General features: G+C 38.3%; 1 protein-coding gene across 3 annotated transcripts in view; it reads right to left on the bottom strand.

The window, feature by feature from the left end:
- The window catches only part of abr (ABR activator of RhoGEF and GTPase), a 490,118-nt gene that overhangs the window by 316,839 nt on the left and 157,962 nt on the right, over positions 1–15,317 (bottom strand). For all 3 annotated transcript variants that reach the window (XM_039662200.2, XM_039662201.2, XM_039662202.2), the window contains one exon: positions 13,492–13,677. In XM_039662200.2, the coding sequence (XP_039518134.2) occupies positions 13,492–13,677 (186 nt within the window). The remainder of the gene's footprint in view (positions 1–13,491; positions 13,678–15,317) is intronic.

The following is a 15,317-nucleotide window of genomic DNA, read 5'->3' as shown; positions in this document are numbered from 1 at the left end:
TAGTTAACTACCTTAGTTAAAATGGGATGAACAAGAATGAACAATATTTCTACAGCATTTATTAAAGGGGGGGTTGACTGCTTTTTTTTCTTTGCATGATTGTGTTTATGGGGTGCAATATAACATGTATTCGTGGTTTTTCTTTTTTAAAAAGTCTTATTTTTCATAAACTTCACCTTTATTGTAAGCCGCGCTCTCCTCTGTACCCTGAACGAGCGGCTGACTTCCTGATTCTATGAAACCACTCCCTCAGAAACAGGCAATGGGCTCAGATTGGTTAGTTTGGGCCGGTGTGTTGTGATTGGCTAAACTGTCGCTCACGTTGACCGGAAGGTTAACGCCCATTACCTTTACGGGCGAAACGGGCATGCCAAAAGTGCATACTATAGACGGTGGATACACGTAAATAATGTTGTCGAGACTGCAGTATCAGTGAGGCAGAATCAGACCGAGAAAGCCACGATGAATCAAGTCAAGCAGAACCTCACCACACACGGCTCTTACTAAACGTTTCTGAATGATAATTTGCTACATTTTTGAACCATATACACATTTGTTTTACACAATAGCATCTGACTGGCAATGATAGCAACTGACTGGCTACTAATGTTAAACACAAACAGCGTTGGCAAGTTTACATTCTTGATCAAATCGAAAATAACGTCATAAAGCATATATACATGAAAAATACATTTACAACATTAGTACTTATACAAAATTCAGGTCCATAATGTTTGTACGCGTTTGTGGTAGACACAAAATACCATAACTAGTAGCCTAGTGGCTATAAAGCCAGTGCTGGCATTTGAAAAAAAATAAAATAAAACACAAGGCTACGTCTGTAATTATACATGCAAATACATTTAAAATTAAAGCTGCAAGCAGCGATGGACGGGCCCTCGCACCTGTAGCATGTCGGGGTATGAGGCGGCCGCATTGCATATTGTGGAGCTCAGCCGATGCGCTATGAATTTGCTACGCATCCAAAATAAAAATTAAAAATGGCTGACTTCCTGTTGGGTTTAGGGCATTGCTCCAAGAGGCTTTTTTATGTCTGGACATGATCCATGTGCCACAGAAATTCCGTACATGTAGGTCAAACGTGCGGCGGGGGCTGCTTCGTTAAAGTTCACTTCCTGTTGCCAGTTAGTTCATGTTAATTAATACATTGCCCACTTCTCTTTTTAGATTCTCTTCTTAAAATCATTAGGATGTACCAAAAACCTTTAAGCTGGCTATTAAACCTGTTTAAAAAAAAATAATTGATCATAGAAATGAGTCAATTACAGGTCGATCTCAAATCTAACCTTTCTGTCAAAAATACTAGAGAAGGCAGTTTCCTAACAACTATGTTCCTTTTTAGAAAGAAATAGTATCTGTGAGGATTTCCAGTAAGCATTTAGACCATATCATAGTACTAAGACTGCTCTCATAAGAGCTACAAAAGATTTGTTCTTATCCGATCGTGTTTGTATCTCTCTATTAGGCACCATCCACACTACTGTGTTTTTGTTTATAAACGGAGAATTAAAACAAGTACGATCTCTGTCCACACCAGCGTTTTATCTGCGTATTAGAATTGATACCGTCCACATTAAAAAGAGAGAAAACGCGGATCACGTGACCATTCACCAACACTTGGCATGCGTGTTGACTATTCCTCAGATTTGATGAAGAAGAAAGTAACATTAGCTACCTGATAAGTGTCTGACGAATCAGGGAAGGACACGTCATGACTGATGACACCCAATCATAGAGCCGAGCATGAGCCTCTGCGTCATCGTTTCTAAGGTCCTCCATTTTGTCCCGTCTTCACTAAAACGGCCTCCGGAGATTCAAAACGCAAAACTTCTAAACTTCTCCATTTTAGGTCATTGTTTTTTCCATTTTAGTCTGGACGAGAGGTGCAAACGTAGCAAAAGGTCTCCGTTCTTAAACGAAAACGCAGTGGTGTGGACGGGGACTTAGTGTTACTGAATCTTAGTGCTGCATTTGATACCATCGACCACAACATTTTTTTGAATAGACTTAAAGCAACGGCAGTGAAGGTTGAGAGAGGACAAGCCTGAACTATTTTGAACGGTTTCTGTTTTATTAAATGTGGCAGCAGTTTCAAGTGAAACTGCTTTTATTAAATGTGGCAGCAGTTGTCTGTGAGGGGCATTAACTTTCGTTTTGTATTTATTTATTTATTAAAAGTATGTGAACGTTCGCCGGTTCCCGCCTCCTTCTCACAACAACATCCTGCGTTACAGTCATATCGATCACAAGTTCAGAATGGAGTACCGCAAGGGTCAGTACTAGGACCATTGCCTTTCACCCTGTACATGATACCCTTGGGAGATGCCATTAGGAAGCATGGCATTAGTTCTCACTGTTATACTGATGATACTCTATCTATGAATAGATCTATATTTATCCATGCCCCAACTAAAATGACCAATTCACAATATTAACAGAATGCACAGCTGATATAAAAAAATGGATGAATAGTAATTTCCTACAACTTAAAGGTTCTCTGAGCGATCCTGGGTGTTGACGTTCGACATATTTTCAAACAAATCGGAGGCTAGCTAGACCCTCCCTCCTCCGCATCTCATCTCCTCCTCCTCCCTTCCGTCCTTCCTGAAATAATTGTGAACGTGCATTTCTAGCTAATTATATCATTGTGTGGGTTTGGCGAACATAAGCGTCAATTTAGAAGAAAAAAAAACTAATTAACGTTACCCACCTGTCCAGCAAAAACAGAGCAACCTGAATGTCGGACTGGAAGCCCTTCTGCCGCCGGAGTTCTCGGCATTGTTCAAAAGCTTTGCTACCGATGTAAATTCGGGAACTTCGCACGTTCTTTATCCGACTCCTTCTTCTTTTTAAATTGTTCCTCAGAACGACGTCTCTTTGGTCGTGTTTCGGCCATTTTTCAAACTTCCCTCTTATGCTTCTCTCTCCTTCACACACACACCCCCTTCATGTGCACGCGCACTAACCCCCCAGACCCACCCTCAAATACTTCTTGCCAGTGATTGGCTGGAACACTGTTTGTTAGGTTTCGTGGTCCGGGTGAGACATGATTGTTTTTGTTGCCGTTTGTGGAGCCTGTGGTGTCTACAGAGACCGCGTTTTTTTACAGTGTGTTTAGGGGACAGGCAGCTAGCCGATAGTGAGGAGACGTTTGACGTTTGATGTATGTGACAAAAAATGTTTTGGCCCCACATCGCTTAGAGAACCTTTAATTCTAAAGAAAAAAAGTGTTTCTAATTATTGAACAAAAAAAACTCATCATTTAATAACCCAGAATACTGTCTAACATTTGACGGCTGCTCCGTCAAGTCTTCGTCATCAGTTAGGAATCTGGGTGTGCTCTTTGATACCAATCTTTCATTTGAAATCCACAGAGAACGGGCTGAGAGCCGTGATGTAGACACTAAGCACCAAGATTGCATTTTAGGTTAGGGAAATCGAAAACGACTGTGGATATGGAGACACGGAATGCAATTCGCTCTGTTGTGGAGAATATTCCCGGCATTTGCAAACTGAAGCCCGAACAAGAAGAGTGTTTGTTAAATATTTTGAATGGAGGTGATGTTTAGGCACCTGTCCCTACTCCTGACAGGTTTGGGGAAACGTTTAATTTATCAACTATTACCAATCTTCAGCGAAAAACTGGGCTGGCCAAAGGCCAGCAAGGCGATAGTTGTGATTGTGTCCCCCTTGGTTGCACTCATAGAGGATCAGGTTAAGGAGGCAGCAAAACTCGGTCAGCCATGTTCACTCTGCTATTTCGCTCGATGGTTTCATTTTCACATTATACATAAGTTTACAGTGGAAATTCGATGCGGCTGAGCTGGCGAATAACACACGTCATAACCAAACGTTATTGTGATTGGCTTACGAGTAACCAATGATTTTATACTTCAGACAAGCCCCTGTACTCATTACATCATAAAAAGAATGGCATCTAGGCTATCCCGTTTACCCCGAGTTTACTGTAGTCTTCCAGATCCGGTCGTATCCGGATCAGACGGTAAACCTGCACCAAGACACAAATACAACACATTCCTGAAGTGTCAGCAGAAATTGTGTCAACTAAACTCTCCCCTGTGAAGGCCTCATTAAAGCAGCGCTCAGTAAGACTGGAAACTTCTTTGCTGTTTTCTCGCAGGTTTCTCTCTCGAGCTCCCCCTACAGTTTCGGAGTATATATACATGAGAAAACTGTCGTAAACTCGTTGTCAACTCCCCCTCCCATCTCGTTCAGGCAGGCCATGTGAATTTGTTTTCAGAGAAGCCGGCGAACAAACGGATTTTGTCCCCACCACTTTTGAAACATCTCGCGGCACAGATGTACCAATGCAAATAAAACATCTCCAGTTAACAGCATTCGTTTCATTTGTTTGTTAAATAACAGGCGATCTAGCACTGAAATGTGTTGGCTTCTCTCAGAAACGCGCTTCAATCCGTTGCGGAGATTCTTTCCGGTGAAATCACAAATAAAAATGCACACAAACGTGTCCCTTTTTCTCATGGTTTCTAATTCCTCTCTCGTATATTTTCCCCCACTCATCAAAACATATAAAACCACTGATAAACATTATTTCAATTCAACCACTGATAAACATTATTGGTTTTGATGAGGGGAAAATAAAAACTATTCGAGTGCGGAACCTCTGGCCGGACCATCACTGTATTGTGCTCATTTTTATTTATGTGCATCAGGAAGCTATGGACATCGTCGTTCAAAATATTACCTACTCGAAAGAGAAAAAAGAATGAATGCGTTACCCAGCACTTTTGAAAATGCCCTTCCGAATGCGTCTCTGTCCCCAGCACATTTCAAACAAAACTGACGCCCGAGCCATATCCACTGCGGTATGATTCTCAGAACAATATTATTCAAATGTTGAGATAGTGTATATTTTTATTGTGTTACCAAACGTTATCAGTAACATTATGGTTAAAAATCAATAATACTATAAGAAATATTTCCGCTATTTATTTATTTTTAGTTTAGCCTACAGCTATAGCTACTTTGATTATGCATTATCAAAATACATGTTACGTTACATTCATAATTTTTCTGGTGATCCGAGTTGTCTATCGTAACGATTGACCAAAGAAAGTCAAACACGTTTAATTTGTTTATTACAAGTTTGTTTATTTTATTATTGAAGCTTGAGACCGGTGGTACTGGTGGTCTGGGGTGCCTCGGAGTTGATAACACTTGCCAACGCTTGTAGCTAAAAAGGAAAAAGAAAATGTATCAATCTTTTATCAACATATCATTTATAGACAAGGTCAAAATAGCACAGATGGAGTTGCATGTGTGAAGTTGCAATGCAATTTCTCGTTTACTTATAGTTCTGTTTGTGTAAATGTGGGTAAATAAATATAAAAAAGTTGCATTATTAGCTAGCAGCTCTCGTGTCGGTTTATGCATTATCAAGTCAGCAGCACAGTATAACGTTACTAATTCTGAGGCTGACGACAAGCTAAACTAATGCATAATTTGTAGAATTTCATATCGATTTATAGGCGATCTGAGAAACACAAATAAACCCTGATAGAGGAACGGACAAAACACTTACTTACAGAAAACAAGCAAGTTTGTTTGCTAATGAAAATGCTAACATCTAAGTTACAGTATCTAACGTACTAGTAAGCCGGTAACAGACAGCGAGCATAATATAATAAAAAAAAAACAGACAATAGCAAACATCCCGACTCCCGAGGTCACAATTACAAGAAATACAAACATTAAACACAGTTTATTATAAAGATACTTACAAGTGCAACAGCAAGAAGGCCAGGTCAGCATCGGTTTTGCAGGCTTCGCTTTCTTTCAGTTCTCTCTATTCTGAAAAAGCCGGTCCGTTTTCTCTTCTTTGTTTCTCTGATAAACACTTCCGAGCTGTCTTCTTCTTCTTTTACATCAGCCATCACGAAAACTTGAAGAATTCAATATCTAGCGTTACCTTTTTCTTATAGCTAGCCGGCTCCTGGATGGCCGGGGGCGTGTACGCATGCGTGTGCGCGTATAGTGCCGTAAAGCAATTCGTTACCTCGCGAGACCTGAAATCTCACGATACTTCCTAACACTGAGGCCGGCGAGCCGCCGGCCCAAAGTTGCAAGGGTGGTTTTGCGGCTCACAGGCAACAGGGGGGTGCGAGATGATCACCATTCAACACGAAATCAGTAATATTAACATTACAATGACTCCAAAGCTGTTCAGTTAAGGTAAAAAAAGTTACTTAGTTCTGCTTTAAGTTCCGTATCAATTACAAAATACTGCTACTAACCTATAAAGCCCTAAATGGTTTAGCACCTATGTACTTAAAGGACCTTCTTTTGCCCTACAATCCACCGCGTTCCTTAAGATCACTAAATTCAAGGCTTCTGGCCATTCCTAGGATATCAAAGTCCACTAAAGGAGGGAGGGCGTTCTCGCATTTAGCTCCAAAACTCTGGAATAGCCTTCCCGATACGGTCCGAGGCTCTGACTCGCTGACACAGTTTAAAACTAGATTAAAGACGCATCTCTTTAGTCAAGCATTCACATTATGCTTACTTTTTAGTCCTCTGTTATGCCATACGGAACCGTTTGCCACTGAAACGCATTTCCGCGACAGTGGGGCTCGACAGCCTTAGTCAACGGGTCGGCGCGTATGGTTGGGTTACGGAGAGTTTGTTAGATAGTGGTTTTCTAACACCGACTCCCGTATAATGGAAATCATTATGAACATCAGCTATGCTAATTATTTCCCATCTGCCTTTCTGCTGTTATCTCGGGACACTTGTCCCGAGAAAAATGGCGTTCGTCAGGTCCAGTTTTGTCTCCAGCCTCTCACGGGGATTCGGATGCCCCAACGCCTGCGATCAGAGGACCAACGCCTGTGAGGAGACAACTCAACGCCTGCGATATGTTATGGCGCCGTTTTATGCATAAACAATATTTATATTTATTATTTATATATAAACAATATAAATGTAAGCCAGAGGAGAACTGGCCCCCGACTGAGCCTGGGTTCTCCCAAGGTTTTTTCTCCATCCAATCTGATGGAGTTTTGGTTCCTTGCCACTGTCACCTTGCTTTTGGCTTGCTTTGGGCTTGCTCAGTTGGGGTTATTTAGTGTTTAGCAATATTATTGATCTGTGTTGTACTACTTTCATGTTATCACTGTGAAGCTGCTTTGATACAATCTGTATTGTGAAAAGCGCTATATAAATAAATGTGCCCTGACTTGACTTGACTCATCAACACGACAGCCATCTGCACTCAGCCATCCTGCACGACAGCCATCCTAACAAACCTGTCTCCATACCGGCGTGATGACCCTGATCTTCAACCAGATGGAACTGGATAATATTCTGAATGTTCTGATCCAATCTGACTTCTAACCTGTAAGGCTGTCTGAACCATACTCATACACGGGTCGTTTTGTTGGCCAGAGGAAAACTGGCCCCTCGACTGAGCCTGGTTTCTCCCAAGGTTTTTTCTCTATTCTGTCACCTGACGGAGTTTTGGTTCCTTGCCAATGTCACATGTTGTCGCCTTTGGCTTGCTTAGTTGAGGACACTCAATATTGAACAATATTATTGATCTGCCTGAATAATATGAGAACTGAACTGAGATGGACGATGATATCACTGTTTTCTCCTAAGCGGCTGAATAAATAAACCCCACTTTTGAAAAATCCCCAGAAATGACACACCCAAACAGAAACAGATACAGTTCATGAACCCTTTGCACTAAAAGCACAAGTATGATCTCATTTGAAAGCTGACACCTGGTAGTTTATTGTAAATGTAGAATTAATTATTGTCATAATGAAAAACATTTTTTTAAATAGCTTCAATGTTTTGTAAAGTTATAAGAAATTTATTTTTATGAAACATCTTCATGAAAATAAAATTGAAGTTGGTCCTGTAGCAATCTAGAAATGCACTGCAGTTAAAGCCATATGTGTGACCATTTTATATTTAAAATTTGAAAATGATAAGTCTAAAACTCTGTATTTAGTTAAATGTTTTTCAAGATTATGTCAAACTACTTTTTTTTTATTTATTAGACTCTAAAATGCAAACTGATGTTTAGTCATCTTCTAAGTCATCGATTCAGTAAGTCATGTCTCTATTGTTTTGTGGTGCAAACGAGCCCCATTCAGTCTCAGTCTCCCCATGCACACATTCACACCTCTCCAGACTGGTTATGGCTCAAAATATGCATTTTTTTGTCTGCATTATAGCTACTAACGACTAGCTATTCACAGGCTGTTTATAGGGTTTCAAACCCTAATTTATTTTATCAAAGTTCTAGCTTCACAATTGAAACTATCAAATGCACTGAAACATTTCAGTAAGCATTTCTCTTTAGAAAAAAAACAAACAAAACAAAAACATAAAAGAATAACTTTTGGTGACAGGTGCACCTGGGCTAGCTAGCATGTTAGCTTAGCACACCATCACACAAACATTTATGAGATTAAAACCATGTTTGTGCTCCAAACTTACTTTATAACGCAAGTCGAGTGTTTTAAATAATCTTCTGTGATCTAATTTGGCTTCAGATAAAAAAAAAACAGACAGAAAATATATTATTTCTTGTATTGTGCACAATGAAAAAATCTATATCGATTAGCATTACATTATAAATATAATTTATTATTGTGAAAATACCTTGCATGGCTTGAAGAACAAAGGTAACTCAAATATCATTGCAATCGTGTTTATTGTCATCAACACATTTTTATCTGCATGTTACAGCGATCTCTATCAAAGAGTTTAGAAGAACAAGAGGTTCTGATGCTTTTTTAGTAACAGTCAGCCAATAGGTGGGCGCTTCGGTAGCGCAGCCACCATTTTGGGGTGAAAATTCCAACTGGAGTTACTGGACAACAGCACAGATAACAGGTTTTAGAGGTAGTTTTTTCTTGCATTAGTGGGTATTTCCGTTTTATGCAACTTTACACCTTTACTACTAGTTAACAACTCCACTAGGCCTGAAATTTTGTACATTTTAATCCCCTAGATCATGCTACAAACATGATGATTTTATAGAACATGATGCATTGCTGTGTCCGTTATCCTATAACTTTAATTGCCACTTTGGACAGTGGTGTTTTTTTTTTTTTTCTTTTTTTACATAGTCTTGCTTTAACGGTCATTAAAATAAGATAATATTTTATATCATAAAACATTGAGCATCTGGCTCGCCCATAGGCTTTTCTGCGGCAACTGCACATCCAATGGCGCGGGGGCGTCTCTGAGGTGCGACCAATAAACTTAGCCCTACATCATTACACAATTTTCAGGTCTTCACGTGCCTTCAGACACGTTACACAACTTCCACCAATCAGATGCATCACTGTGGGATTGTGGGATTGTTCAGGATTGTAGGTAATGAAGTACTTATCCAATACATTGCGAATAAAAGGGATTTATCTTAAAACAAGGTTAGTGCCCCATGAACTTTTGATGTTTATATGAGCATATACAATCACTTAGTACAGCCGTAGCTGGTTTTAAGTCTACCATGTATGGTTACATTTTAATGGCTTATATCCCAACTGTCAATAGAGAAATTGTATTGAATTTTTACTTCCGGCACCGGCTGTGGGCGGGACTGTGATGCTCTATTGGCTTTCACTTCTTGTCGTTATATACACATAATATACGTTCTTTGTCTCTGTTAGCTGTGTTTACGTCAAGCAGTTCATGGAATGTCACATGGTTATGGCTCTTCTTCATGTTCCACATACAGAATATTCTGTACAGAGAGCGCCCCCAGGCTATTGGTATGAATTGAAAACACAGCACATCTCAGTAAGAAGCGCTCATAATGATTACATCGACACATTTTAGTATAAATTCAATAAATATTATTCCTGTCTATAGAAATATGATGTGAATACTATGAGAATCTATCAATAGTTCTCCAAGTCTGCACATTTTTGAGCTAAAGCTCTGAGGGACGTTGTTTTGTGAATCGCTGTCATGACGACAGCACAGAGTTTGTTTTCTGAATGGACCAGCTGATGCTCATAATTCATATTAAAGGTATCGACTCATTTTTTTTTCATTTCATAACTCCTGACAAAAATTAAGACATAACTGTCACTATAAGTTTCTCAGAATGCAATAGAGGTCAAATACTGAAACTTGAGTCTTATATCTTTTTAGTGATGTATAGTTTGTCAAGGTATAACATTAAATCTGAACTTTGAACTAAAAAAAAAAAAACGCTTCAGTGCGCCGACGTACTGGCTGAAGGTTAACAGGTTAAAGTCCCTGTAAAGGCAATTCTACAAAAAAAGTTCTAAACACATTATAAATGTTGCATATGTATTGCTAAAACATATTACAAAGACTGTGAACTGTGAAGTACTGAAATGTGCAGTTAGACCGTTAAACAGTTTTTCACCATTGCAATTTTACGGATTGTTTGGGCGGGGCTAAAACAGGGCTCGATGACGCACTGGAGCCCATGAGCTCCTGGACACGCCCCTATTTGATGACGCACAGAGTCTGATCTCTCCCCTAACACACAATAACACTCCCCGAGCACATTCGCATTCACCGCTCAATCGCGAGTGACTGTCAGTACAACTACAGCTGAGCCTACAGTTTTCTAGCTAGCTATGCCTTCGACACAGAAATGCATAGGCTACTACCTGGATGCGATCATGTACAAAACAGATCGGTCTCTTCATTTAAATTTCATAAAAACGATCACATCAAGAAGAGGTTTTTAGAGAACCAACCTTGATGAAGAGCTGAGGATCACTGTCAACACCCGCCTCTGAAGTGATCATTTTACACTGGATAGTTTTATAAACTTTCCTCAGAGACAACTGGGATTCACTGATGATCTTGCAGTTTCATTGCAGTTCTTTCAGTGGAAACAACTTAAAATACTCTTTCATTTCTGGTCATACAGAAAATAATAATACATTATTCGCAAATACATTTATTTGCGTAAACTCACTATAATAAAAAAACGTTGTGCTTAACAAACAGGCGCGTTTCATGATCTCCGTGAACTGGAGCGCGAGAACTGAAACAGCCGCATTCAAATTTGTTCGTTTTAAATTGGACATTTAAAGCTTTAGTAGACTAAAGCTTTAAATGTCCAATTTAAAACGAACAAATTCGAATCGAAAAAGACAATATCTTCTGACTATGTAATTATGTAGCCTTGCTAATTATGTATTTCTCTCTAAAGGTGCATCCGGGGATGGAGATTTGTTTTTAGCAGAAACTGATTTAGAAAACAATAGTTTATTAATAAACAATTAATGCCTCATTATTTTATATTATTGTATTATCAGACACATTTATTATATCTTATAAATCATCTATAAATCCCCTTTCTGTAGGCTGTGGTTACGGCTCTTCTCATTCAGCACTGCGGGGAAAATATAATTTCCAGGTTCTAATTTGGCCTCAGAAAACCAGTAAAATCTTTTTTTTTTTTTTCATATTCATTTGTCAAATATTTTAAATGTTTAAAGGGGCAAAAAAAAATCAAACAAATATCTGAAAATTCGTCGATATATAGCCTATATATTTTTGCGCAGCACGTAGTCCTACAGTTCAAATGAACATTTTGGTGTTCAACTCTGCGTTTTACAAAATACAACAACCGTTCATTTTTCATTTTGCAATTAGGCCTACGGATTAAATAAGGGGAAACGAATGAACACAAAAGTATACTGACCGTTTGGACATATACGAGGCAGAGTTCTTTTTTAAAATTCATAAATGATACATGGAATAGCCTACTAGACAAAACCTCAAAGAAATGCCACAATCAAGACCGCGGAGCAGAAATGAGGGAGAAACACACAGAAACTCTGCGACTTTCCCTGCCATTAATGCTTGGATGACACACCACGTCTCCTTCCATAAATAGGACTTTAAGCAACAGCCTCTGGTGGAACGGCAACGCCATTCTGGTGTTCTATTGCGCATGCGCGACATTAACTGCTACTTCTTGACGTTCTACTGTAACCGTCTACTACGGGAGAACAGCTGATTTGCCGTAGTCGTTACTACGTGACAGATTAAGACAGTTAATGTTATGTTTTAGGTTATGTGGCATTGAAATCGTTTCTGTATATCATTAAGTGCTAAAATCAACCCTTCTCTTTCTTTTTAAAATCACTTTCTTTTTGTATTTTGTCTGATGATTAAATTATTCCCTATGCCGTCCTCTTTACTGTTGCTTAGTGATTTTTGCGCTCTTTAGCTACGGCAGTTAACTGTTTATTTCCGGCTGCCGTTCTATCAGCAGCTGTTGCTTAAAGTCCCTAATTAATGTCTAGTGCGGTGGCTGTGATATACCAACGTCCGTTGCCATTGGAATGGCTTATCGCGAAAAGGAAAAAAAAAATGTTTTAGTCGCATAACACCGTTAATAGAAACGCTGTCATTTCACAATATTTTTTTATCGACAATCAGAAAAAAAACCCGCAAAAGTTTTGTGCAAATATGTATTGACGCCACTTAACCGAGCAAAAAGGTTTCACTCGGTTATGCAATTTTAAACGGTTAATCAGTTAACCGGTTAACCATGGACACCCCTAGAGACGACTCAACGCCTGCGATATGTTATGGCGCCGTTTTATACATAAACAATATTTATATTTATTATTTATATATAAACAATATAAATGTAAGCCAGAGGAGAACTGGCCCCCGACTGAGCCTGGGTTCTCCCAAGGTTTTTTCTCCATCCAATCTGATGGAGTTTTGGTTCCATGCCACTGTCGCCTTGCTTTTGGCTTGCTCAGTTGGGGTTATTTAGTGTTTATCAATATTATTGATCTGTGTTGTACTACTTTCATGTTATCACTGTGAAGCTGCTTTGATACAATCTGTATTGTGAAAAGCGCTATATAAATAAATGTGACTTGACTTGACTTGACAACTGAATCTCTGAATCTGAATCACACTACTGAATCACATTAAATCCCGCAAGTTACACTATTTTTTTTCATGTAATGAGACAACTAGGCAATATCATCGAAGGAAGTATTATTATAGGGTTAGTGGAAGGTTTTAGAAGTCAAGACAGAAGACTGGTCATTCCTCTGGTCACGAAGCGACGGAGGTGAAATGAAATGACAATATGTAATTTATTCCTATGACAGTATCCATTACTCCAGTCTTCAATGTCACATGATCCTTCTGAAATCATTCTAAAATGCTGATTTGGAGCTTAAGAAACATTTATTATTATCATCAATGTTAAAAACAGTTCTGCTGCTTAATATTTTTGTGGAAACCACAAAATTCTTTGAGAATAAAACGTTAAAATGACAAATAGAAAAAAAAATATTTTCTAAAATTACAAATGCCTTTATTTTCACACTTGATCAATTTAAGGCATCCTTGCTACCTCTGAATGGTAGTGTACACTACATAAAGGGTCAATGTACGATTTAGAAATAACATCTAGGACATTTGACCAGTGAATTTGACAGGTGGACTCACCAGTTTCTGGAAGAGATGTCCAACAGTGACCTTCTCATCCCACTGCTGAATGCTGGGGAAAAGAGCATCATAAAACTCCTTATGAACCTCAAAGATGTCTTGGATCATGAAGAAAATAGTGTCAATCTGCTCCATTGTAAGCACTGGCTTTGATGTAGTAGCTGTAGCTTTAAGTGGCTTCATGGGCTGAGAGAAAATGAAAGATAGAGAGTTGAATTAATACACGTTCACTACAATACACGTTGCATGTATTTGCATATGAAGTATTAAATTGCCATATGCAAAACCACCAAATTTAATTTTAAAGTCAAGTCACCTTAATTTGTAAAGAGCTTTATACATTACATATTGTTTCAAAGCAGCTTTACAGTGATAAACAAGAAAATAATGATAAATGATGCAAACAACTCTAAAGAGACAATAGCAAACATTAATTTTTCAGGTAAAATCTCTTTAGTGTCGACTCAGGTTGGTTAATAACTATGTAAAGTTATATGAAACATTAATGTCATCGTATTTTCACTGCATTTAGATTAGCCAAATTTCATGTAGTCTCCCAGTGGTAAACATTGACGGGTGGGTCAATTTCTCTCTCCACTTCCTGTGAATTTATAGATCGATTTACATTTGTTTATTTTTCTTTTGTAATGCTGTCCAGACTGAACAGGGTTCAAACCCTCTGTGTTTTTCTAAATTTTAAAAAAGAAAGCACATGACCATGCAGTGTAAATGAGAGAAGAAGAAACATTTCACAGCACAGGTATTCATGTGTGTTTGCCTTCATTTCTTTCTTCAGGGCTGATAACACCGTGTTAAAGTGCATGATGGCTATTTTCAGATCTGTATGACTCATTAAAAGTTGCTGCTTTTTTTCTGCCTCATGAAACTGCTTTATGTTTGCAGTTTTGTATTCCTGTATTGATGCATTTCTGACTGAAGCAGGAAGTTTGGTTGGGGCATGTCAAAGAGCTTGCCTCTTGAAATTGCCAATAGACCTTATTCAGAGCAGCGCCATGACAGGTATGAAAGTGAGGCTGTGAGGGATAGACTTACCGTGTTTCCAATGGCATCCGCTGTAAAAAGCTGAATAAAGCGGCTAGAATACTTACAATTTTCCACAGCTTACATTGTCGGGAGTTTTTTGTCAACTGACATTTCTTAGAAAGATATTTTTCCAGTGTTTCATGAGCAGAACAATCCGAAAACACATTAAATAACAATACAGCCCATTGAAGAGATGCAAGTCTATCCCTCACAGCCTCGTTTTCATTCTCATTAAAAATCAAAGATGGCACTGCCGTGAATAAGGCGTATAGCCTTTAGTTTTTTGTCAGTCACAAACCATGATTTCCAGCTCGTTAATACAAGTAATGTGAACATTCTCACTCTAGAGATCATTTAATTGAACAAAAAAATACAAATAATATTTTGGACATTTTCCCAGATTAAATTTTAATGTATTTATCGTTTAAAAGTTTGGGGTCTGTAAAAGTTTTGTTTCTTATGCTCACCAAGTCTGCATTTATTTGATCAAAAATAAAGTAAAAACCGTAATATTGTGAAATATTATTACAATTCACATTATTTGTTTCATATTTTAATATATTTTGAAATTTACTTGTTTCCAGTTATGGCAAAACTGAATTTGCAGCACCCATTACTGCAGTCTTCAGTGTCACATGATTCTGCAGAATTCATTAAAAAATGCTGATTTGGTGCTCAAGAAATATTTCTTATTATTATTAATATTAAACACAGTAACCTTTTTCATGACAAATAGAATACATTTTTGATTAATAGAAAATTCAATAAAGATCTTTGGTAAC

Source organism: Pimephales promelas, chromosome 4 (assembly GCF_988280905.1).
Source record: "Pimephales promelas chromosome 4, fPimPro1.hap1.1, whole genome shotgun sequence".
Taxonomy (NCBI): domain Eukaryota; kingdom Metazoa; phylum Chordata; class Actinopteri; order Cypriniformes; family Leuciscidae; genus Pimephales; species Pimephales promelas.
Note: the sequence above shows the minus strand (reverse complement) of the source record. Positions and strands in the feature narration are given on the sequence as shown.